Raw genomic sequence first — 24,728 nt, 5'->3', positions numbered from 1 at the left:
TTGAAGATATATATGTAATTTCATGGTCCATCGTCGATTTTTTAAGGTTTTAGTTGCATTTCCAAACCGCACTGTTACATTTTAATGCACCGTCGAAAGCAATCTACCAAATCCGGTTCCCTTTCTTCATCATCCCTTTGGATTCAATGTAGTTGAGTTTGTACCAGAGCGAAGAAGACGACGTGTTTTTGAACTAGTGCAACGTCATCCTGGAGTCCTCCACGTGCTCCGACGAGAGCTGAAGGTTCTTCTGGAGATCGTCGATCACGGTCAACAAACGGTCAAATAGATGGAGGACCAAATCGTGTCAAAATTACAAAGTTAAAGACTTAATTGGTTGAAATTAAAAGTCGAGGACTAATTTGTGAATTTAGCTATAGTCGAAGGACCATTTCGAGTATTTACTCTATAATAGGTGCAGCATTTACCCTTTTAAAGGATCATTTTTTTGACCAAGTGGTTTGTAGTCCACTGGTATCTGGTTGCTCTTCTGAGTGGGAGATGTAAGGTTTGAACCTCACTTGAGGCAAATAGTGTGTATCTAGGGTATCCCCTTCCTTAAAAAATAAAACAAAAAAGGATCATTTTTCCTTAATTTAATACTCCGTAATAAAGAAACGTTTTTTAATATGAACAGAAGTCAATGTTTCCAAATCACATGTAAAGGTAGTGTAAAAGGAAAAATTTGTTACTTCCTAATTTCTACCATTATATTTTCCAAAATTTTCTGTTTAGAATTTGGATTGACGGTTGTGGTTATCGGTTATTCCGCCAGAAACGACGTCACTACTAATGACGCACACCGCAGCTGACACCTCCTCCGTAAATCTCTTTTGATTGCCCAAGATTTTTTTTTTCCAGCCCCCATCGCCATTCAGATAAAAGGGTTGGATTTTTTTCATCAATTTTGCTGAACGGAGAAGAAAATTTGGGGAAAAATCCATGGCTACCGACCAATGCGATGATTTAGACCAGCTCCTTGATAGTAAAACCCTCAACCCCTTTTCGCTTTTCTTCTTTTATTATGTGATTCTTTAGCGTCTTTGTGTGCGTGTAAACATGATCTTGAATGTATTGTGAGGTTATGGTGAAGTATTTAAGTCATCATATTGTATGATTTCAGGTGCTTTGGATGATTTTCAGAGCCTCAATCTCACCTCTTCTGCTCAAAGGTGTGAACTTTTTTTGTTTTTGGTTTTCTGTGTTTTCACAATTGATGTAATTTGTTTCAACTAAAAGCCCGATACCAAATTGAAATAGTTGGACTGGACTGCACATTTATGTTTATATTGTTCTGGAACTGTTAGGATTCTGCTGAATTTTAGTTTTGGATTTGTGTGTTTCCAATATATGCTTTTGGGACTATTAGGATTTTGCAAGTTTGGTATTAAGTTATGGGATAAAAATGGGTAAGTGTTTGTGTTTTGGGTTGCAGGAGTAAAGATGGAGAGGGGAAGAAAGACGATGCTCGTATGCCTGGGGGGGTTCAAGGTTTAGGGATGGGGTTGCCAGATTTGAGAGCTAAGAAAAAGGGGAAGCAAAAGCATTCCAAGGAGTTGAAGGATTCGCATGTTAACGAGGCTCTTGATAAGCTTAGAGAACAGACGAGGGAGGCTGTGAAGGGGTTAGAATCGACGACTGGTTTAAAGCCCGGTGGTGAGAATTTTGGGCCTGATGCAATGGTGGAGGATTGGGTCAAACAGTTTGAGGAGCTTGCTGGGTCTCAGGTAAATTTCTCGGCCTTCTGCAATTATCCGGTTTAGCTCCAGAGTGGCATTGAACGAACCTTACATGTTTGAACTCTCGTGATTTTTACTAACAGTGTTTCATAGTGTTGTTATGAGAACCGATGTCTCTTTTCTAGAAAGTTGAAGGAGTCTCGACTGTTTCTTATTCTAGGAGTAGCTTTGACGTTGAGTGGTGTAGTTTGAGAAAGAATTTTCCTTTGTTTCTTGTCATTGCATCTGCATCTATTAGGATATACAATGGCCCTATTTGGTTAAATAGTTAGCCTATCAGCCAATTTTGGCTTGTTTGACCACTATTAGCTGTTTGACTTGGTTAAACAACCAATATGAGTGTTTGATTAATTAGCTTTTTGTAACAGCTTATTGCTCCAAAACACTAAAATTCTATGTAATTAGCTATCAGCTAACAGGTAATTTACCAAATATCTTTCTACAATCAGCTAATGCTATCAACTAGTCAAACTCACTAACCCAATCAGCTAACAACTATTTACCAAACACCCCCAATATGTGAATAAGAATTAGCTCTTTAGCTCCATATTCTTTTGTTTGGTACTGATTAGTATATTTTCTTCGGTACTCGTGGGATGGAATAGATTTTTTTCCTTGACGCTTGCTGGGAATATTGGTTTGGAATGTTAGATAATCAATGCTAGGATCTATAGAGTCTAACAAAATAGAATATGACTAACTTGATCATTTTGGAGTCGTGTAAGGCACTTCTTGTTCGGGATTGTGCATAAGTAACAATCTAGTAAACCTTAAAATCTAAGCTCAAATGTTTGTGTTGATCAATGTAGACGGCAATCCCAAAACAAAAACTAGGTTGCCAAGCAAAAATGGGGCGTGACCTCTTAAGAAAGCCTTTAAGCCGAAGACTAGCATTTGACGATTTGGCCAACTTATTTAGAGTTCTCGTATTTTTGTTTCATTTGGCAGGATATGGAATCTATTGTGGAGACCATGATGCAGCAGCTTTTATCTAAAGAAGTTCTTCACGAACCCATGAAAGAAATTGAAGAAAGATATCCGAAATGGTTAGAAGAAAACAAAGCTAAATTAACCAATGAAGAGTATGATCGTTACAGGCACCAGTACGAACTTATAAAAGAGCTAATTGGAGTTTATGAAGCCGAGCCAGATAATTTCAACAAGGTTGTTGAGCTTATGCAGAAAATGCAAGAGTGTGGCCAGCCGCCCAATGATATCGTTCACGAGCTCGCCCCGGATTTCGATTTGTCGAGTATTGCACAGCTGTACGTATTTCTACTTAATTGAACTCCCGTATTTTTCATATTCCATCAGTTTTATATGCTTCTCCCTTTCTTAGAAACTAAGATTAGGCCAGGGTCACTCAACTGGGCTATAATAGTCATGGGTTAGGGATGTCAACGGGGCGGGGTGGGGGCGGGAGACATACCCCCCATCCCCGCCCCCGACTTTTTTCCCATTCCCCGTTCCCGTCCCCATCCCCGCCGGGGAATGGAAAACTCCCCCCATCCCCATCCCCACGGGGATTATTTGGGGACGGGGAATCCCCACCCCATTAATAAGTTATAAAAAAAATTAAAAATTAATCATTCATAAACATTTAAATAAATAACGTATATATATTCATCTCCAATTTAAAATAGTATTCAATATTTTACAATTAAACATGTTATTTAAATATGCATTTCATAAGCATGACAAACAATGACAACAATGCTTCTAAAATTATATATATTGTATACAAAGTAATACATATGTGTGTACTCCCCATACATACATACATACATCGGGGACGGGGCGGGGCAGGGAGAGTACTCCCCATCCCCGTCCCCGTCCCCGGCGGGGAATTCAAAATTACCCCATCCCCATCCCCGATCCCCTATTTCTATCCCCATCCCCGTCCCCATAGGGGCGGGGAATCGGGTTCCCCGTCGGGTGCGGGTACAATTGACATCCCTACATGGGTCAAACCATACTAAAGATTGAATCCAACCAATTAGCTAGTCTAACTCATGGTCTTATAAACCCATATGTTCTCTCTTATTTTATCAATGGGACTCTTACACACCCTTAAAGATTCAGAAAAATCAAAACGCCACCTTGCTTAGTATACTGTGTTATACCATACGCAATTAATTTCTCGTGTCTTGTCATCTGTGATGCAACATGGAATTTAGCAAATTTTCCCGTTATGTTGCAGGTCCCCGGAGAATCTCCAGTCTCAGCAAAATTGCCGCATTATGTGAGAGATACTGTCTGTTTGGTGGGGCCCGCCTTCCTTGATTCGAAGTCCATGGCGATGTACGCAAGAAACTGGGTTTGCTTCGAATGCGGTTAAATCTTGAAGAATTGGTGAATCATACAATTTATTTGAAGAATTGGTTTAAATCATTATGTTTTTATCATCATCCTCAATCCTCTGAAACTGGTGATAATTGGTGAATTATTATACAGTTTAGTTTCTTTGAAGAACACTACAGTTGCAGGGCTGAAATATTTTCTGAAACTATAGTTGAATGATATATGAAATCATGAATTATTGAAGTATGGAAGAAGTTATATTATATGTGCACTTAGTTTTGTACTATTTTTACACTCATTCTATCATTCCTGACGTGGCAAGATAGGATTGGTGGCACCAATCCACGTCAGATATGAGTGCCAAAATTTGCAAATGATTGTATGTATGAATGTATGATGTATCTGCCCATTTGGGAATATTATTGGGCATATAGAACACTCTATAGAGCACAATGAGATTCTTGCTTGTCAATGTGCAAGGCTTGATTAGTGTGATTCATGCTGGCTGATGTGTCATGATTTGATTGATGTGGAAAGAAAAACGCCTTAATTGTTTGACACATCATTTAGTAAGAATTTTGTTGCTGTGTGATGGTTTTGTCGAGATTCATCATAAATCGGGTATGAAAGTATAAAATGTGGGTAGTTAGGAAAATAGTAGTATTATTGCTTGAGGCACTAGGCCCAAAGAAATATGTACAAAGTCCGAGACATTGAGCTAAAATGACAATCCAGAGAATACATAAATAATAAATACTATAGCCCTAAGGAATGGACTAAAAATAAATACTATAGCCCTAAGGAATGGACTAAAAATAATAATGTTACTGCTAGGAAGGAGGTTGAACGAACAAGGAGTTATGTCTAAAGGGAAATAAGGGTGTCTATTTATAGTGTGGAGCACCTTCCAGATGGTTGACAAATGTAAGACATCGGCTAGCCTTCAATCTTGATCATACACATGTCCTCCCATTACCGAGATTTGAGTAGCTTGGGTAGTTAAAATGGACATCCCGCATCGACCAGACTTTTCCAATAAAATAGGCCCCCAAATCTTGCAAGAAAAAGAAAGAGATTTTTGCCGTCTTTCCTCCACCAAGATAGATGTTGGATTAACCAACCAGATGAGATATGAGATTAATGTGGGATTAAATATATCAACCACCAAGATGTTGGATTAACCACCCAGATGAGATGTGAGATTAAATATATCAACCACCAAGATGTTGGATTAAATGCATATGCAGGTACGGTGTCGCCTCCGTATGATCAATGTGTCAATACTCAATAGTGTGTACTCACATATCTTGATCTTGGTTTCATCAGAGGAAGCAAAGAAAATGAAAAAAAAAAATAGCAATTTGATTGATATGAAAAGAAAACCAATGATTATTAACACACTCATTAGTAAGAATCTTGTTGATTTATTGATAACATAACTTATTATTACTAAGAAAACATTAGCAATTTTTTTTTTTCAAACCAATCAATACACGTCACATGAGTATCAAACTAAGACTTAGAAAACATTTGTTCGGTGGTTTATCTGGAAAAAATTTTATTTTACTTGATTAGAATCTGAATTGAAAGGTAAATATGAAAAGAATAATCATGGTTTGAATAAGATTTAGTATAAACTATAAAGAGGGAGGAATTAATTATGGAAAAATTATACCAAAAAAAAAAAAAAAGAAGAGAATATATATATATAAAGATGAAGTAATTAATAATACATGCAATTATATATAAGCAAATTGAAAGCCCTCATAGTGCAACCATGGTGAGGTTAAGCAAACTCTCCTCATCCGACTCAAGAAACTGCGGATGCCTCGCACGTGTCAACCTCTCGGAGACCAAACGGAGAGCCCGCTGCCACCGCGCTCCGCCGCCGCCGCCGCGCTCCGCCGCCGTGGGCTCGGCATTGAAGGTTATCTCCCCCATTTGGAAGAAGAAAAGGCGCAATGAGTAGACAATCTCAAGGCAAACCTGGCGAATGGGCTTCAACCCAGAAACCATTTTGAGAACGAAAGGCCCCAATAACAAGAAACTCACAGAAGTTAAACTGTGAGAGGTAGCTTTGAAGAGATGCAGCTTTCCCAGGAGTAATAGCTGTAACCCCATTAATGGCGGCAGCTTTGAAGGTGGCCGGCCGGATTATTAGATCGAGCCCGCCGCGCCGCCGCCGCAGAAGACTACAAATTTGCAGTTGAAGATAGCAATGGAGGTGAGGTTGTGGTTTAATTTGCCAGCTTTTTGGTTAGCAAACTCCAATGGAAAATGAAAGAGCTATCTAGGGTGATCACAAATAGTGAAACAAATCATCATATATATATTATTGCATGCAGACAAATTAAACATAGAGTAATATAAATAGTGTTGCATATAATTTCAAAAAAAAAAAAAAAATCACCTTTTTTTGACCGTTCCACCGAAATCTCAGTAAAAAAGATAAATCATGTAAGTTAAAGTGGTTAGTGAGAGCTTAGCAACAAAACACTTATATATATATATATATATATATGTGTGTGTGTGTGTGTATGTATGTATACAAACATAGAGTACGTAAATAATACTTGTTGCATGTAATTTCAACAAAGTATAAAGATTTCACCTAATCTCGACACTTTCACGAGAATCTCGGTAGAAAAGATAAATCATGTAAGTAGTGAGGGCCGTAACAAAACACTTTAATTAAACTTTATCAACAAATTAACTATTTGTAAGAAGTTAATTTTTGAATGACGACCACGGCCTTTGCCCCTTAGTTTAAATTTTAAAAAAAAAACAAAAAAAAAAAAAAAAAAAACAAAAGCAATAATCATATACAAATACATACCAAAATAATTTTTTTTTAACAACAAAAAGACAAATATACAATATATCATGTACAACCATATATATATATATATATATATATATATATATATATATATATATATATATATATATATATATAACTACATTTGATGAGAATTATACTGACTTGTCTTTGTTGGGCATCTTTGTGCTGCATGGTGTTGACAAATGGGTCACATCATATTTTAGGACAAATTATGGGGCCAACGGAAATTTCCGTGAAACTTCTTCATGTCTACTCACATGCATCTCACCATGGCAGTATATATAAACAAAGATTATTTGGAGACTCCATCCTTAGAGAGGATTTTATTCTATTTTTTAAATTTTGGATAATATAACATGGTCCACATATTTCTTTTTACTATAATTATATTCTTTTCATTTCTTTGGAGAGAATCCCACCTTCCAATTCTTACTAGTGTGACAAATATTTTTCATTCTTGGTTTGAAGAAGTTTTGAGTATCTAGACTCTAACGAAATATTCCTCACTACTGCTATTCTATATTTTATTGAGTTAATACTCAAAATTGTCCTCGACTATAGTGGTTTTTCTCAATTTCGTCTTAAACGACTTTGGTGACCTAATATCGTCCCAGACTTTTGTGTTTCGCTCAATTTAGTCCTCCATTTGTTATTCTGTCAAATTGGTGTTAAATAAAGGGACAATTCAGTAATGTCAATATTGATCTCTCTTTATTTTCAACTTGTGAAGTGCGAAATTCCTCTTTCTTGTACGAATTACACCCAGAATTACTGCCGGAATTGCAAATCAAATTTTATATTCGCAGTTTTATGAGTAATTCTGGGAGTAATTCGTAAAAAAAAAAGGGATTTCGCAGTTCACATGTCTATGAGTAAAGAGATGCCAGTATTAAAATTACTTAATTGTGTATTTATTTAACATCAAATGGACAGAATAACAAATGAGGGACTAAATTGAGCAAAAACACAAAAATCTGAGACTAAATTGCGTGAAACACAAAAGTCTGGGATGATATTAGGTCACCAAAGTCGTTTAGGACGAAATTGAGAAAAACCACTATAATCGAGGACGATTTTGAGTATTAACTCATATTTTATTTGGAAAGCAAGGAATGGTGCAGTTTGGGATGCGTGCCTCCCAGTCCCGAAGAAGGTCGTGGCATCTGCTACGGCCGCTATGCAAGCTTGGCGTTGTGCCCATACCGCCGACGCGAGAACACCGGCCATTGGAGCTGCCGTCACTGTCGTGCCACGAGCTGCCTCGGACCTCGCTGCTGCACCCGTGCACATCGCTGCTTCGGACCATACTGCCGTGCCGCAACCTGCTGCCACCGGGAGTACGGTCGGGCTACGATCATGCCGTTTCGACGCCGGCTTTCGCTCTTCGTCAAACAAAGTCTCGGTGGGGGCGGTCTTGTTCGATGAGAATGGGGCTTTTGTTGCGGCATTCAATGCTTTGCTACCGCCTTGTTTTTCACCACTAATGGCCGAGGCCTTTGCACGTAAAGAGGTTCTATCCTGGTTAAGAGATCGTGGGGAGCGCTCATTTGAGTTGCTTACGGATTGCTCGAGTCTTCAGCACTGCTTATCTTTGTCTGCGGAGTCAGTTCGATCCTACGTCGGCTATGCCATCGACAGTTGCAAACATTCTATTTCTTTTTTAGACCGTTGTTTAGTCAGTTTTATACCTAGATCGTCTAATTTAATAGCTCATACTTTAGCTTCTATGCATGACTTTTACTCAACCCTCTGCTATGTACCTGACAGTATTACAGCTTATCTCTAATATATGCCTTAAATGATTGCTTTCAAAAAATATTCTTTTCATTTATGTTTTCAAATGTATGATTTCTTTTCATATATGTTCATTATATTGATGAGTATGTACCACACTTTACATTATAAAACTCCTCAAAACATGTCAATAATTGTTGGGACATGGTTCTGTCCGACCCCAAGATATAGGCCAGTCCAAGGCATAATTAAGTACTGATCTGAGTTGAGAAAATTATGTGGCGATAATATTGTGTCATTACATATCTTGTTTGCAGTTTATTGTTGGCTAGTCCTTAATCTTGAGACTAATTCCTTAATTATTTATACCTCAAGAATCTTAATTCTTAATTATTTAATTATACCTCAAGAATCTTAATTTCATCAATAATAACAAATACAAAATATTTTATTGGAAGGACAGGCCGGATATAATACTCAACTAAATAATTTGAAAAAAAAGATGAATTATTTATAAATTATTTAGTTGGATATTTCATCCCGCTCTCCCAATGAAAGAGTCTATAAGAAAAAAATAAATAAATATAATGATTAAAATGCATATAAAAAGGGTATGTTGTCAAAGGCTCCACGTAATGGAAAGAGTGAAGTGAAACTACATACATATATACATGAAAAAGATGATTGCTTTGCATGATGTAGAGGTATGATTGCTTTGCATTTTTCATGAAAGATGGTTGCTTTGCATGATGTAGACGTATGATTACTTTGCATTTTAAGTGTCAATTTAGTTTTCTTTTTATGTAATTAATAATTAATAATGGTGTTATGTATTATTATAAGTTAAATTTGGAGTTTGATACTTCAAAGTTATGTGTTGTGTTGTGTACGTAACGTAATTAACATGCAATTTTTAGTATTGAGAAATTCAATTTAGCATTTACCAATTTCGTACACCTTTTAGGTGAACAAAAATTTATGTTCACTTTTTAATCATTGTTCTCATACATTCAAATTTACATTAGCAATAATGGTTAATGTAAAACTTGTCAAAACTAGCAAATTCACTAATCAAAATTGAACTCCATCGATGAATTTTGATGAAATCGAGGTGGCAGAAACCGAATGTGGGGAGATGTAAACTTAATGTAGATGCGGCTTACGATAGGGGTAGCGGCAAAGCAGGTTACGGTTGGGTGTAGCAAGACTCTGCCGGGGCAGTCAAAGTGGCGGTGGTGGTCCCGGGGGCTACGGCGGAGGATGCCCGTTCAGCGGAGGCATTGGGGGTTAATTGGTTCAGGAGGCATTGAGTTGGTTAAAGGAGATGCGGGTGGCTGAGGTGGATGTCGAGATGGACGCTGGTGGTGGATGCCTTGAGAGGGGAGGCAAGGGGATCCTATTTCGATTTAATCATTGAAGATATTCAAGCTAATGCTGACTCCATAGATGATGTGCATTTTTCTCTTAATTTGTTAAATGTTCAGCGAATCAGGTCGCTCACGCTCTAGCTAGGGAATCTGGTTCTGTGTATCGTATTGTTTGGTGTGATGTTCTGCCAAATTTTCTTGTAAGTGCTTTGGAGTTTGATAATGAAAGTTAATGATCTTTTGGTTAAAATAAAAATCAATAAAATAATAAAAACAAAGAGTCAATCAGTTATACATAATCTAAATTGATTTACCTTATTACTGGGGTGTTTGATAAATATATGTTTGTTGATATCTATTAGCTGATTATGTTAGTGAGTTTGATTAGATAGCATTAACAAATTGTAGAAAAATCTTTTGACAAATTAGCTATTAGCTGATTACATTCAAAATGACTTTATCAAAAAACTTATCGAAAAAGCTATTTTGAGAAACTTTTTGAATTTTAGCATTTTGAAGCAATAAACTGTTACAAACAGCTAATTAATCAAACACTCATATTGATTGTTTAACCAAGTCAAACAACTAATAGTGGTCAAATAAATCAAAATTAACTAATAAATTAACTATGTTACTAAACATAGATTGTCTTTTATTAATTAGAATCAAAAGATAAATTTTAGAAATAAGGGTCAAATAGGCCACCAAACTGCACACCAAACTGCAATTAGGCCATCGAGTTAAAAAAAATGTAATTGGGCCCCTGAACAACACAAAATCATGCAATTAGGTCTGAAATGACCTGTTTACCTAAAATTGTGCTGACGGGTTACCGATTAAAAAATAATTTTTAAAAATAAAATAATTAATTAAAAAAACCTAGAATTGCCGGAGACCATTTGTCCCCCGCAGTTCTAGTTTTTTTATAATTTTTTTTTTAATTAATTATTTTGTTTAAAATTATTTAAAAAAATTATTTTTAAAATCAGTAACTGTCAACAAGTCATTTTGAATCTAATTGTATGATTTTGTATTGTTCAATGAGATAATTATATCTTTTTTGAATTCCATAGCATAATTGTAATTTGGTGTATAGTTGGGTGTCCTATTTGACCCTTATTCCTAAATTTTATTCAAGGTGCACAATTTTATAGTAAATTGTATAGTATTGTTCTCTTTTGATTGCTATCCGTACCTTGCAAGTTGCAAGTCATCAGGCATTCAGTTGCGGCGTTGGCGGTCAAGCGTTACAGTGTGTGCTTCTTCCCGTCAGCAAACATCAACATAGTATCCTCGTACCTAACTGTACCAGCTGACTTACAGTAGTCTTCTTCCTCAATTGGAAAAACCCTAGCTAAACCCTATCTCAGATTTCACTGTAAATTCCCCAAATCGAATCTCGATTGCAGCAATGAAGGAGCCTGCGGATGCGCCGCCCAACAGGGAGCTATACGCTCTGCTTAACATTGCCCCTCAAGCCTCCACTGAAGAAATCCGTAAAGCTTATCGCCAATGGGCACAAGTTTATCACCCTGATAAATATCAAGCTCCTCAGGTTCCCCTGCTGCCTATTTATATAAGTAGAATTTTATCATTGTTTTCTATTTGATCTGAGTTGTTTTTCTGTGAAAGCTTCGGTCCTGTGAAAGTAGGCACATTGTGAATCACGAAATTGTTGTTATGGATTCTTATTTTTGTTTATCTCAACATTATGCATGATATTAAAACACCTAGGTGCAAGAGATACATTGTTGAAAGACCATCCCTTTTTTCCCTCTCATTTCATGAGATTTTGTTTTCTGCAAGAAAGAAAGAAAGAAAAAGAGCTTGTCTTTATTCATTAATTTCCTCATTTAAGGTATTATCGAAATTTCTGAATAGTAAAAGTCAGACTTTGTAAATGCATTAACTTGTGTTACAGATGAAGGATATTGCGACGGAGAATTTTCAACGGATATGTGAAGCATATGAGATTTTGACTGATGAAACGAAGAGGCAGATATACGACATTTATGGCATGGAAGGACTGACCTCTGGTCTGGAACTTGGTCCGCAACTGAACAAAGCTGAAGAAATAAAGGAGGAGCTCGAGAGGCTAAGACGCCAGAAGGAGCTAGAAAAGGTTGCTGTCCATGCCCGACCTTCTGGTTCAATTCTAGCAAATTTGTCATTGCCTCAATTTTTAGAGGGCGATGGCATTATGAAAGGGTACATATCAGCTTTTGTCCGTTTTCATCATTTACTTTGCTGTGTGGGTCGAGTTGACTCCAACTGATTAGCTAGTTTAACTCATGGTCTTATAAACCCATATGTGGACTCTTAACAGCCTTTAAGTATTAGGATTTCGTGAGGTCATTCTAAAAGCATTTAACTGTATAAAGTCCGCTATCTCTCTTCTTACCCGTTCTGTTTCTTTTATATGGTTGTCAGAATGGCTATGGCTAGTGAAATTCAATCCCAGATATCCAAAAGCAATGCAATTGCTATTGGCGGGAATTTAGCGGTTAACGGGAATGCTGGTGGTGGTGCAGCGTCTTTTCTCTTTCAGCATCAGATGTCTTCAGTGTCTTCCATAGAGTTCATGGCCTCTGCTGGTTTACGGGCAGTAATAGGGGTACAAACATCTCGGTGAGATGGATTTCTTTTAGTTTGATGATGCTATGTTGGAATTATACTTTACTAAACGAGATAGACTACCCTCTTTTGTCTCATCAGCCACTTAACTCCTCACTCTACCGCGGCAATGGGCCTTACTATGTCTTTAAGAGATGGTTCCATTAATCTTTCCAACAGTTGGACTCGTCAACTCTCGAATACAGCGAATGGGAATGTAAGCTTTTCTCTGTGGCTGTAAGGTTCTAATCATCTATCAGTCCCGCGATGCTTAGTGTTCTTTAATTCCATTCGGAAATACTGAAGCTTTTGTCTTAGATTTTGGGGGTGTTTGGTAAATAGTTGTTAGCTGATTGAGTTCTGATTGAGTTAGTGAATTTGATTGATTAGTTAATAGCATTAGCTTATTGTAGAAAGATGTTTGGTAAATTTGCTATTAGCTGATAGCTGATTACATGCAAAATTACTTTCTCAAAAAGCTTATCGAGAAAGCTACTTTGAGCAGCTTTTTGAATTTTAGCATTTTGGAGCAATAAGTTGTTACAAAAAGCTAATTAATCAAACATTTATATTGAATGTTTAACCAAGTCAAACAGCTAATAGTGGTCAAATAAGTCAAAATTGGCTGATAAGCTGATAGCTGATAGCTGATTACATTCAAAATGACTTTCTCAAAAAGTTTATCGAGAAAGCTACTTTAAGCATCTTTTTGAATTTTAGCATTTTGTAGCAATAAGTTGTTACAAAAAGCTAATTAATCAAACATTTATATTGAATGTTTAACCAAGTCAAACAGCTAATAGTGGTCAAATAAGTCAAAATTGGCTGATAAGCTAACAATATTACCAAACAGGGCCTTTGTTTTGATGACAAACAACCAATTTTATCTTGATATTACCACTTAGTAATATTAAATGCGAAGACACACTTTCTTGGACCATGAAAATCTCGGATGTTCTTAACTGCCTAAGTATGCCTTGTCGGTTTCTGTTGCTAATTTATACATTAAAATGTTTTCATGTTTTTTGTCTACCTGCCAGATTCAGCTCGCATTAGGTCCAGATTCACATGTAGCTGTTGGATGGCAGCAAAAAGAGCAGAAAATGTCTGCTGCTGGAGAAATCAAGGTTCTAGTTCTTTCCTTCCTCATCTCGGGAAATATCGTTATGTCCTTTTCACTTAACTGAATAACAGATTTAAAGTTACTAATTTGAAATTATTGGTTATGTTTACTATTGCATTGAACCTTTTTCAATTATTAACTGTTTAATTCCTATCTAATTTTATTTTACTGTAGATTGGCGTGGGTTCCTTTGGGGCAACAGCTCATTACACTCGCCTCTTTTCCTCAAAATCTCATGGGCGCATTGCTGGCAGGGTTGGAAGGTATTCTCTCTCTCTCTCTCTCTCTCTCTCTCTCTCTCTCTCTCTCTCTCTCTCTCTCTCGTTTTAAAGCTTTGCTCCCTCTTCTTGAGGATGAAGGTTCAAACTTAAGCAATGTAAGTTATGACTGCTCGACTTCTTTATGAAATGCAACTTATGACTCTTTTTGTCGTTTTGTAGCAATGCACTTGAATTTGAAGTGGGTGGGGGAAGAAAAGTATCGGAATTTAGCACTGTTCGAATGCTGTATACAATAGGAATTCAGGTATTCAGAAGTATGTGGACCAGTGTTGCAAAAATCGCACAATCGGCACCTAGCCGCTAGGCGGTCGGCCTCCTAGCCGCTCTAGGTGCCCGCCTAGGCGTTCTAGGTGCCCGCCTAGGCGGTCTAGGCACCCTAGGCGGTCCACAGGCGCCTAGAGGGCGCCTAACGAGTTTTTCAACATTGATGTGGACTATAACAAGCCCCTTTGGGAAATCATTGCCACCAAGATGAAGGAAAAGGGTTATGAATTTATAATTCAAACTCCAAACACTAAAGTTGTTTCACATGTTTTCTCCAGAATTCAGAAGTTACCTGTATTCATTTCTTTTACTTTAGTTTTATCTTTACTATTTTTAGGGTATCTTTTGGAAACTTGAATTGCATCGTGGAGGCCAAAGGTTGATAGTTCCTGTAAGTTTATGTAGTATTATGAGTCTAAATGAAGTTTTCCTCTTCCCCTTTTCTTTTATTTTAACAAGTCTCGTGTCTTCTATAAATAATGCTTTTTGGGTTGAGTTCTGAGTTTCTGATATGTTATTGAGTGCAGATATTAATTTCCAGACACTTGAACCCTTTGTTTGCGGCTGGCGCCTTCTTCGTTCCTACGTCATTATACCTTCTACTCAAGGTTTGTAGTCCTTCAAATAGTTATATTTCGCGGGTCAATTTTATTTTTTTGGTCAGACCACGAGGTGTCCTGAGCAGGCCCTAACTGTAAGAGGCATCTTTAAGCCCGTACCATACTCAGTCAGACTAATTCCCGTTCGCACTGGCCCAGCCCAATAAAGGGGCAAAGTGCTGGCCAGATTGATTTTTTCATACGAGATGGGTTTCGAACTCCCGCGGGTCAATTTTATGTCGGGTGGGGTTATAGTAACACGTATTGATGCATACACATTCTTCCAAATCCAAGATTCGATTTGGTATCTGTATTTTAGGCAATGACGTTTCTTGTTTTATGCTCTGTCGAGTTATGACTTCATTAACTCTTGCATTTATGTTTGCAGACATATATTCTGAAACCGTATTTTCTCAAATGGGAAAATCAGCGGGAGTTGGAGAGTGCTGAAAAAACTCGTGCTCAGGTAAATGATAAACGGTCTATTTCTTTGTTTCTTCCCTGTAGTTTGATGAAAGATCATCAAGATGCTCTACACGTCGATCCTAATTCCCCGTTAAAAAACTGTGTAGGTTCGAGAGGCAAGAGCTGCTGCTGAGAAAGCCCAGCAACTATTAGAGAACGTTGCGAACCGGAAAAGAACTCGACAGCTAGAAACTGGCGGACTTGTTGTAACAAAAGCAATATATGGAAGCCATAAAGCTCTCAAGGATCGAACTAAAAACACTGCAGAAACCGATGATGGGGTCTTGTCACAAATCGTGGATGTCACTCTACCTTTGAATTTTCTGGTGAACGATTCTGGACAACTAAAGGTGAATATTCCTCTTCTGCTCATCTTTTCGATAAAATCAGTAAATATATAGATTCTTATAGACCCTTCCTAACCAAACTATGCAGCTACACGAGGGCGTTAAGAAATCGGGAATAATGGGATTTTGTGATCCTTGTCCTGGAGAACCTAAGCAGTTATATGTGGAATATACATTTGGAGGCAATAAATTTGAGGTAACATTGCTTTTATCTTCACCGGTTTTCTCGACTTCATAGTATGTGCATGAGTTAATACCCAAAATGGTCCCTAAACTATGCCAGAATCTCAAACTAGTCCTCGGGCCCTCGGCTACCAATACACTCAAAACGACCCCTTGACTTTTACAAAACTTACCTAATTTAGTCCTCTGCTACTTACGCTAGAGAACTAAATCGGGTAAATTTTGCGTACTCGAAAGATCGTTTTGATTGAATTGATAGTCGATAACCAAATTACCATTTTGGGTACTATGTGAACTGATGAATAATGAATGCTTAAATGTACAGGTGACTGTTGATGATTATGAGCAATTGATTATACCCCAGGAAGCACACAGAATTTGACTTCCATCTGATATTCAAAGTTTTGCTTTGTATCCAAAGAAACAATAATTTATCAATGCTGTGATGCTGAGATATGTATTCTGCCAATTGTGGAATAGATCATTAAGAACAATTTTGTTGGTATTTATAATAGTTAGCATATTAGCCAATTTTGGCTTATTTGACCACGATTAGTTGTTTTGACTTGGTTAAACAACCAATATAAGTGTATGGTTAATTAACTTTATGTAATAGCTTATTGTTCCAAAATGTTAAAAGCTGCTCAAAGCAGCTTTTTTGACTAGCTTTTTGAGAGTCATTTTTCATGTAATCAGCTAACAGCTAATTTACCAAACGTCTTTCTATGATCAAACAATACTATTAACTAATCAAACCCACTAATCCAATCAGCCAAGTACCCAACAACTATTTACCAAATACCCCATAATCTACGGATGTTCTTTAGGGCGAGTATTTTCACATTTCAACTATGATTTAAGATTGTGTCAGTTCCAATAGAAATAGTTCTCCCAAGATAAAACTAATCCAGTCAAGATTGGACCAGTTTTATTTAAAACAATTCTATATACAACGAATTTAATCTCGATTGGGTCAGTAAATTCGTTACTGCATACACATAGCTTCGAACTCCATGTTAATTATTAGTTTGGTAACCATGTTTATAGACTAACAGTTGAGCTGCAGTTAGCTGCAAGGAGGTTTCATGAGGTTGCTTGACAGCCAAACATTCCAAATATTCGATTCCAAACAACATTGGTGTCTCATTAATCTTGGATAGTAGTCATCTTTTCAACAACAAAAGCCTGACATTTCATACCCAAACCTCAAACAACAATGCCCCATTCTTCCTTCATAATCTTCATATAAAATTTCCTGTCAGATCACAGCTTGCATGTGCTGGGAGATTTGGGTTTCATCTTTGCCTCAATTACTATGTAAGTTTGTTCTTTATAAAAATTCTTGGCGTTACAAATTAGCCATTTTTGTCTGATTGCCATGGTTACTAAATAATTTTTCATTGGACCATCAATGATTGAAAATTAAGGAAATACACTATATAGTTAGCCTACTAAATTTTCCAACCATCAGAAAAAAGTGGTCAGAATTTCCAACAACTTTTATGGCATGTTTGGTTCGCTAGAAAAAGGAAAATGTTTTCCTTAAATTTGAGGAAAACTGGTTTTTCTTTGTTTGATTCGTGGAAACCATTTCCCATGGCCCCCTTGGTATTCTGTTTTCCATCGAAAACAAGCAGGACAATTATGCCCTCACCAACTTTTCTTAATTACAATTATTATTGTTGTTGTTATAATTGTGTAGGAGTATAATTGTTATCAACTAGTCAAACTCACTAATCCAATCAGCTAACAACTATTTACCAAATCAGCAGTGTGTTTATGCTTCAATGTTTCATCCTAAGTTGTTTTGATGTTTTTTTCTGGAGAGTCAGATTGGAGCAGGCATACATGAATAAGCCAAAGGCATTCTTAAAGGACATATTCATAGGAGGGAGCAAACAATCCTCAAACCTCAGCAGAGAAGAAGGTCAGTCAGCTAAAGAGACAGATAAAATTCTGCATCCTCCCATCGAAACTTACTGGTATTTACCTCCACAAGAAGAGAGCAACAAGGCACCAAAACAGCAGAGGAGCAGGCGGCTATCATTCTCGTTCAAGAGGCGATTGCGAAAGAGCAAGAGTTTGCAGATGATTCTGCAGGGCAGCCATGATCCTAAAGACGAAGAAAAAGTCGATTCGTTTCGCGATTTTATCTTCCCCGACATCCCCCTTTCAGGGAAGCAATTTGACTACCATACCCTTCTACGGTATTCTTTTACACTATCAGCTTAGACTTTTAGTTTGCAGAACGTTCTGCTTCATTCTGGTGTTATGGTTGCAGGTTTCTTAGAATGAGGGACTATGATATGGTAAAAGCAAAAGAAATGTTTCTCAATTACCTCAAGTGGCGCGAGGAGTTTCGTGTTGATGCTATTTGCAAAGTTAGTTTCAATTTTCGTAAATGTGCAGTCCTACGATCAGTTAAACTTTTAGGTGATGCGGAAATCTTTGAACTTTGCAGGAGTTTAAGTACGAAGAATATAGAGAGGTTAAAGGGCTTTATCCACATGGTTTTCATGGAGTAGATAGATATGGCAGACCAATTTACATTGATAGGGTTGGCATGGTGGATATCAATAAGCTTCTTGAAGTGACAACAATTGAGAGATTTGTAAAGTACCATGTTTCTGAACAAGAAAAGACTCTTAATTTGAGGTATCCTGCATGTTCACTTGCTGCCAAGAAGCATATTGCTTCCACAACAAGCATCTTAGATGTTAAGGATGTGGTGAGAATCTTCACTTTGTCCCATTTCTCTTCTTTTCATTCTATATTACTAAAAGGGAAAGTCGCACTTCTGGTCAGCTGAGTTGTTGCCCGTTGTGCAACTTTAGCCCTTTCGTCCTTCGTTAAATTTTAAAAATTCAACTTCTCAATTATTCTAAACCCTTTGTCGTTTTATATAGTATCTATTCATAATTACTTTTCAACTTGCTGAAGTACAAAGAGTTAATATTGCCCCCACTAGGGATCGAACCCATGACCTTCTATTGGGCGAGTCATTTCGTGCCATTAGACCGCAAGGTCATTGGCAATCGACTTTTTTTTGGAGTACTATTGGCTCTGTTACAATGCAGTATCTGTTCATAATTACTCGACTTTCTTTCTATTAGCTTGTAAGTTATAACAATTGCAGAATCATAGTCTTAATTGCCTCAACTTTGTGCACAGGGGATGTCTAACTTTTCAAAACCTGCAAGATATCTCTTTCTGGAAATTCAAAAGATAGACAGCAATTATTATCCTGAGGTATGATGCAAGGCCTTTTGAAAGGATATAATGTGAAGTTTTAATTTCTCTGAAACAAAGTAAGAGAGTTCTTCATATTCTGTCATCTACTTATTTGCAGACACTACATAGGCTGTTCATTATCAATGCTGGATCTGGATTTAAGGTTCTATGGAAAGCAATCAGGGCTTTTCTCGATCAACGCACGCTGGCGAAGATCCAGGTGTTGAGCATATAATATATAAAATATAAATGTGTAGTCCAACTATCAGCTTAGACTTTTTAGTTGAAACAGAACAGAACACATCATTCAATTTCATATTTTTACCTGGAGAGAAATGAGACATAAAACACAAGGTTACCATTACAGGTGCTGGGGAACAACTACCTTAAAAACCTTGTTGAAGTTATTGATCCAAGGTAATGACTAAGGTTCCTTAAGAATGTTACTAGCTTGGATGAATAGGTGTTGGGCATATACGCGTGTGTAGTCTCAATATCGATTTAAATTTTTAGTTGAGATGGCTTGCATCGTTTAATTTGATATTAGAGTTAAGGAAGAACAGTCTTGTGGGGTGTCAAGGTGGGCCGAAGCCTGTGGGCCAGCCCTGAAACACCCTGCGGTGAGGCGGGTTAGGGCCTAGAATTTTTTGCCTGCGAAAATACGGGCTTCGTCGGTCCATGGTATAACTATAATTATCATCACCTTGGGTATTGATATTTCCTATCTGTTTAACTTTATAAAGACAGAACACGTCCTTCAATTATCAAGTTCTTGTGCTCGTTATAATGGTGGTTTTTGTTTACTCTTATGAGATATTTGGCTGGTTTTTGCAGCAACCTTCCAACATTCTTGGGTGGTAACTGCACATGTTCTGAACATGGTGGTTGCCTCTCAAGTGACAAAGGACCATGGAATGATCCAGAAGTTACAGACATCCTTCAGGTTTTATTCCTAAAAAAACATGTTTGAATTGAATGTTTTTTTGAGATAAATGTCATATTATCTTTATATAATCTTGATATTATATAACAAATCTGATCTTCATCTAGGCCATGCTTGAGGCAGATGAGCAGTGTGACAATAATCCACCAGCTACAAGAGACATCTTTGACGGTGATACAGTAAGGAAAATTCGTCGATCTTTAGAATAGCTCGAGAAGAATAAATGCTAATAATTTCTCATAACATAGGAGAATGTACAGATTAAAGATGTTTATGATGTGACGCCAGAAAGAGAGCCGAGTATTGGGCAATCGAATAAAGCGCAAGTGTTTGATCCACATTTCATGCAAAAGGTTTCGAGAATTGAAGCTGTCGTTAATGACACGAATGCGGTAAGCTTTTGCATCTCGTTTGTGTTTGTTGAGCATATAATGTATATATAAAATAATAAACGCGGACAATCAGTCTCACTGTCTGTTTAAACATCGTTACGTTGTGTGCCTGCAGAAAATCCAAAAGTTGGAAGATGCACTTAAGGATACCAAATTGGTTAGCATCTTTAAAGATCTTGCAACCTAAGCTCTTGCTTTTGCTAGCAACTAACTATCTCTCTCTCTCTCAGGTTTTGCAAACACTTACAGAACACATGGAAGATTTGAAAAGAGGATTGTTGTAACAAACATTATACTATAGCTTATGTTGTCATATGTTATTGTGTGGTATGCTATACTATGATTGTAATTCATATTTTCTCCAAAATAGTTCGGATAGTGGTTACAAGTTTCTTTTAATTATAAGTGGGATTATTGAAAGACAATTATTTGTTGGTAGAGAGTAGCTAATATTAAATAGTTTTAAAAATTGGGAATTATTAAAGATGTTTAACAAAGAATAAAGACAGTTGATTATACGTAAAAAGGTTGGAACAAGACAATTGACTTCAGATACTACATTATTAAACAAATTGCTCAATCAAACATGAACCATGTGGTTTGATTAAATGGATGTATTATAACTAATCACAAGAATAATGATCACAAGTTCAATGAACATTAGCATAATCACTTCCTAGTTCCCTCCCTTGAAATATAATCCAAAGACCCCACCTTAAAGTTGCAATATATACTTTTATATATATATATATATATACACCAAGAGGCAAATAGCTATGCAGATTATATTAATCCAACCAGTGTTGCAAAAATCCCGCCTAGACACCGATTAATCAGCGTCTAGGCGCTAGCCGACTGTCTAATGCCTAACGTATTACCATAATCAGTGGTCTAGGCGGCTGGCTGGCTAGGCAACCGACTAGGTCGCCTAATCAGCCGATTAGCTATTGTTACTCAAAATGACATCGTTCCGAACGAAATAACCTTAAATTGTTCAAACTCTAGTGGTGCGTTTGGGAATCAGAATCGAAATGTGATTCAAATACTGGATATAGAATTGGAATCGGAATGTGAATCGCACAAAGTCTCAATTAGACCCCAAATGTAACATAGTACTATTAAACACACAATAATCACAACAAACTAGAAGTCTACCACTCTAAACCAACCAACAACAGTTATCAAACATCCTAGGAAGACCAGATAGAAACAGCAATACATTGAAACCAAATCTTTCTACTTCCCAACTGCTTTTAACTTCCAGAAATATAGTTAACAGACATCACAGTTAACTCATAGGCAGTGCATGAAAGATGTCCAAACAGATAACCCTACACGTAAATAATCAGTTAATCGACAATTTTTTGTCTGCAGTTAACACTACATAATAGAATAGACAATACCAAAATAGGCTTGCAAGAAGGAAGAAAACTCACTCCATATAAGATATCGAATATCCGTTAAGTTCTTCAGCACCTCCAAGCCGTAGCTGAGAGTAGCTCCCGGTTTTGCCAGCAAAGGGCGAGCGATGCGTGGTGCTTCTGCACGTGGAATCCCCGGGTTTCGGTTCTTTTCACGACACATTCAGCTTGGGTTTCAGCGAAGTTGCTAAACGGGTGTGGTTGGAACCCGGCGGATGCGAAGAGGTTTCTCCAGGGAGGCATTTGGTCGGGGAAACGGAGGTGCCCAAACACGATGCTCTCGATGCTAGGCTGGAAGAGGAACCGTTCGATCTTGTTTGATGCGTCTGGTGTCACGTTACCCGCATCGATGCTCTCGAAAAGAGCCTCGAAGTATTGAAGGGCGTTGAGGAGGTGGTGTGGGAACGGGAGCTCGGTTCGTTCATATCCACGGGCCAGAGAAACCACAACTTTGGGCGAAAGCTGCTTTATATAATGCAGCAGCAAAGGGAGTGTGGCTCGGTGGCTTGAAACGGACCATACCGGGAAATTCACAGCAATCGCCTCACTCTCGGAGGATCGGAAAGAAGACACCGGATAAGAACTCGGATCGAAAGAATCGAAGTTCACCACTTCAAGTTCGAACTTAACACCAACTTCATTAGCAAATTGGGTCAAATTCTCGTGCATAAGGTTGATCTCGATGGGATGGTGGGTCGAAGGAGAAGCGAAGGCAGTTATTTTCAACCAAGGCGGGGCTCTTCTATTCCTCCTAGGAAGCTCTTGCATAAAAGACGACCATTGGGCACCAAAGGCAATATCGAAGTCGAAGATGTGGATACACTCTGCCCCATCAACCGCCTCGAGAATTGCCTGATTGGAGGTGAAATTCATGAATTGGATAAGCGGTGAGACCTCGGAGAAGACCTTATAAGCGCCCATCTTGAACACCCCATCAACGGGACTAGGAATTCTCGGTGGCAAAGAGGGCACAGAAGTAAGAGGCAAATGGAGAGCCTCTTTGAAGTAAAAAGCAGCCCTCTCCAAGGGCTTAGCCATGGGAGAGAGCCGGTGATTGAGCCGCGCCAATATCATTTCAGCGTTCGAGAATTGCAAGTTCAGAATCAACTCCGCCGCCTTATAAACATAGTCATACACAGCCTGCTGTTCTTGCAGGTTTTCGGTGCCAAAACCCGCCTCTTTCTTGGGCTGAACAGACAGTATATCCGGTGGTCGATCCAAAAACCCATTACTTGGATTCAGAAACACACCTTCTGAAACCCGAGAACCCGAATTCTGGCGCTTCGATGGGGGCTGCTGTTCTTGATGAATGCCATAGAGTGGAGAGCTAAACACATTAGGGCTCATCACAACATTCTGAAGCTCAGTCAATACTGGGGAATTGAAAGTTTGAGGCTTTTGTTCATATTGCAGTTCTTGAACACTCAGACCAGAACCTAAAATTGCCAAATTACTATGTGGGAAATTAACATTTGGGCCTTGAGAGTTACCATTGTAGTTATCTGAGACAATGGGGAGTTTAAAGTTAAATTAAATTAAATTAAATTAAATTAAATCAATTTCTTGATTAAACGAAAAGGCATAAATAAATGGGGGAAACAAGAAAAATTACCAGAACTAGTGGTTTGATCAGAAGCCCCAAACCCGATCTCACTTGGGTTGTTTCCTCCTTGAAGGAGCTGCTTCAAGCTTAAAGATGGGTCCTCCACGTCGCCGGAAATCCACCGGAGAAGATACTGGTCCGACCCGCCGGATTCAGCCAACAAACACTCCCAATCTTCCATTCCAAGATCAAATTTTTCCGGCCCCTCGCTCCACTCCGGCGCAGGGTGAAGCTCTCCCACGCACTTTTCTTTAGCCTCCATAGTTTGAGTGGTAGTGGCGATGGGCGGAGCCACTAGGCTTGCCGTTTTATACCCACCGCCGCCGCCGTGGGAGGAGGAGGAAGCGGAGGTGGAAGTGGAGGGGCTAGGACTCCTTGTATCCAGAACGGAAACCGGTTCACTGCTCGCAAAGCCGCCATTTTTCTTGAACTTGGCCGCATCTGGGGGCACCAAGGAGGAAGAAATTGCAGACCCAAACCGTGAAACTTCAACGACACTTTTCCCCTGCAAGCTATTGCTATTATACTGCATTCCTATCATCTGCAAATGCAAGAAACCTGAGAAAAAACACAAAAAAATCCCCAGAACCCAATACCAAATCTCAAGTTCAATAGAGATCCAGGAGAAACAAAACCACAAAATAGAGCTTCTTCAATGGCAGAGAAGACTCAAAGGCTTCAAAGCTATGAACTTTACACTCCGGGCATCTTTCTTTCCCAGTAACTTAGCCATACCACCATTGCAGAAGCTCCATTCTCTAGTCTCTACACCATACCTCACCCCCCTTGCACCTTTTTCACAATTTCACCCTGCAAATTGTAATCTTTCACTCTTTTTTTGGGTCTTTCCTGAGTCTATATCACAACTCCCTAGGCAAGGTCGCTGGGCTAGGCTTTCTTTTCTTTGATTTTCTTGGTTTTTATACAGTTCTGGGTTGCCTAGCTCGCTAGTCGCTAGGCTACACCACTTTTTGTGTTACTGTTCTGTGCTGTGTAGTGTGTACCCTTCTTCTCAGTTCTCTGCTGGCTGCGGACATCATAAAAAGGCAACAAAAGTTTTACCCTCCACTTCTCTCGCCTTAAATTTCGCTATATTTACCGTTCCGGGACTGTAAAAACTACTCCCATATTTGGGTCTCAAATGGGACAAATTCATCTAAAGTGTTGCCTTTAATTTAGGGACATGTAAATTTTTGTCAAAATTGAATTAATGAATACCATCAAGAAAGTTTTGTTATTAATAGATGAATCAAGTTTTTTTTTTTTTTTTTTTAAATAAC

General features: G+C 38.1%; 4 protein-coding genes across 9 annotated transcripts; 3 read left to right on the top strand and 1 right to left on the bottom strand.

The window, feature by feature from the left end:
• Positions 1–737: 737 nt before the first annotated feature.
• On the top strand, positions 738–4,311 carry LOC109152810 (peroxisome biogenesis protein 19-2-like). The gene is made up of 6 exons (XM_019300462.1): positions 738–840; positions 872–985; positions 1,124–1,172; positions 1,436–1,727; positions 2,688–3,004; positions 3,940–4,311. The coding sequence occupies exons 2-6, from the start codon at positions 943–945 to the stop codon at positions 3,983–3,985; spliced, it is 747 nt and encodes a 248-aa protein (XP_019156007.1). The 5' UTR covers positions 738–840; positions 872–942; the 3' UTR covers positions 3,986–4,311.
• Positions 4,312–11,166: 6,855 nt separating this feature from the next.
• On the top strand, positions 11,167–16,407 carry LOC109152808 (chaperone protein dnaJ 13-like). Its single transcript, XM_019300460.1, has 13 exons — positions 11,167–11,538; positions 11,905–12,191; positions 12,414–12,611; positions 12,699–12,813; positions 13,637–13,723; positions 13,894–13,982; positions 14,160–14,244; positions 14,602–14,655; positions 14,792–14,872; positions 15,252–15,329; positions 15,436–15,678; positions 15,764–15,871; positions 16,184–16,407. The coding sequence occupies exons 1-13, from the start codon at positions 11,395–11,397 to the stop codon at positions 16,238–16,240; spliced, it is 1,626 nt and encodes a 541-aa protein (XP_019156005.1). The 5' UTR covers positions 11,167–11,394; the 3' UTR covers positions 16,241–16,407.
• Positions 16,408–16,936: 529 nt separating this feature from the next.
• On the top strand, positions 16,937–21,056 carry LOC109152696 (phosphatidylinositol/phosphatidylcholine transfer protein SFH11). Of its 4 annotated transcripts, none has more exons than XM_019300348.1 (13): positions 16,937–17,175; positions 17,691–17,785; positions 17,858–18,065; positions 18,140–18,239; positions 18,320–18,586; positions 19,030–19,107; positions 19,208–19,309; positions 19,457–19,506; positions 19,924–20,032; positions 20,140–20,211; positions 20,281–20,424; positions 20,540–20,581; positions 20,655–21,055. In XM_019300348.1, exons 2-13 carry the CDS (start codon positions 17,707–17,709, stop codon positions 20,706–20,708), a joined length of 1,305 nt encoding a protein of 434 aa, XP_019155893.1. In that variant the 5' UTR covers positions 16,937–17,175; positions 17,691–17,706; the 3' UTR covers positions 20,709–21,055. The 4 variants fall into 4 exon arrangements, with proteins under 4 accessions (XP_019155893.1, XP_019155891.1, XP_019155892.1 ...); XM_019300349.1 differs by having other exon boundaries at positions 16,938–17,175; positions 17,861–18,065; XM_019300346.1 differs by having other exon boundaries at positions 17,691–18,065.
• Positions 21,057–21,489: 433 nt separating this feature from the next.
• On the bottom strand, positions 21,490–24,473 carry LOC109153298 (scarecrow-like protein 6). Of its 3 annotated transcripts, XM_019301187.1 has the most exons (3): positions 23,458–24,473; positions 21,861–23,347; positions 21,490–21,755 (listed from the first exon to the last, which is right to left on the bottom strand). In XM_019301187.1, exons 1-2 carry the CDS (start codon positions 23,987–23,989, stop codon positions 21,894–21,896), a joined length of 1,986 nt encoding a protein of 661 aa, XP_019156732.1. In that variant the 5' UTR covers positions 23,990–24,473; the 3' UTR covers positions 21,490–21,755; positions 21,861–21,893. The 3 variants fall into 3 exon arrangements, with proteins under 3 accessions (XP_019156732.1, XP_019156731.1, XP_019156733.1); XM_019301186.1 differs by having other exon boundaries at positions 21,490–23,347; XM_019301188.1 differs by having other exon boundaries at positions 21,490–23,351; positions 23,474–24,473.
• Between the last annotated feature and the right edge of the window lie 255 nt (positions 24,474–24,728).

The sequence above is a fragment of the Ipomoea nil genome, unplaced genomic scaffold (assembly GCF_001879475.1).
Source record: "Ipomoea nil cultivar Tokyo-kokei standard unplaced genomic scaffold, Asagao_1.1 scaffold2480, whole genome shotgun sequence".
Taxonomy (NCBI): Eukaryota; Viridiplantae; Streptophyta; class Magnoliopsida; order Solanales; family Convolvulaceae; genus Ipomoea; species Ipomoea nil.
Note: the sequence above shows the minus strand (reverse complement) of the source record. Positions and strands in the feature narration are given on the sequence as shown.

Bases quoted from the DNA above. Each gene is read 5' to 3' on its own strand.
- LOC109152808 (XM_019300460.1), top strand. From the start codon at position 11,395: ATGAAGGAGCCTGCGGATGCGCCGCCCAACAGGGAGCTATACGCTCTG. The intron at 13,724-13,893 runs GTTCTAGTTCTT...ATTTTACTGTAG, and splicing joins CTGCTGCTGGAGAAATCAAG to ATTGGCGTGGGTTCCTTTGG. The intron at 14,656-14,791 runs GTAAGTTTATGT...TATTGAGTGCAG, and splicing joins GCCAAAGGTTGATAGTTCCT to ATATTAATTTCCAGACACTT.
- LOC109153298 (XM_019301186.1), bottom strand. From the start codon at position 23,989: ATGATAGGAATGCAGTATAATAGCAATAGCTTGCAGGGGAAAAGTGTC. The intron at 23,348-23,457 runs GTAATTTTTCTT...CCATTGTCTCAG, and splicing joins TGATCAAACCACTAGTTCTG to ATAACTACAATGGTAACTCT.
- LOC109152696 (XM_019300346.1), top strand. From the start codon at position 17,707: ATGAATAAGCCAAAGGCATTCTTAAAGGACATATTCATAGGAGGGAGC. The intron at 18,240-18,319 runs GTTAGTTTCAAT...TGAACTTTGCAG, and splicing joins GTGTTGATGCTATTTGCAAA to GAGTTTAAGTACGAAGAATA. The intron at 20,582-20,654 runs GTTAGCATCTTT...TCTCTCTCTCAG, and splicing joins CACTTAAGGATACCAAATTG to GTTTTGCAAACACTTACAGA.
- LOC109152810 (XM_019300462.1), top strand. From the start codon at position 943: ATGGCTACCGACCAATGCGATGATTTAGACCAGCTCCTTGATA. The intron at 1,173-1,435 runs GTGTGAACTTTT...TTTGGGTTGCAG, and splicing joins CTCACCTCTTCTGCTCAAAG to GAGTAAAGATGGAGAGGGGA. The intron at 3,005-3,939 runs GTACGTATTTCT...GTTATGTTGCAG, and splicing joins TTGTCGAGTATTGCACAGCT to GTCCCCGGAGAATCTCCAGT.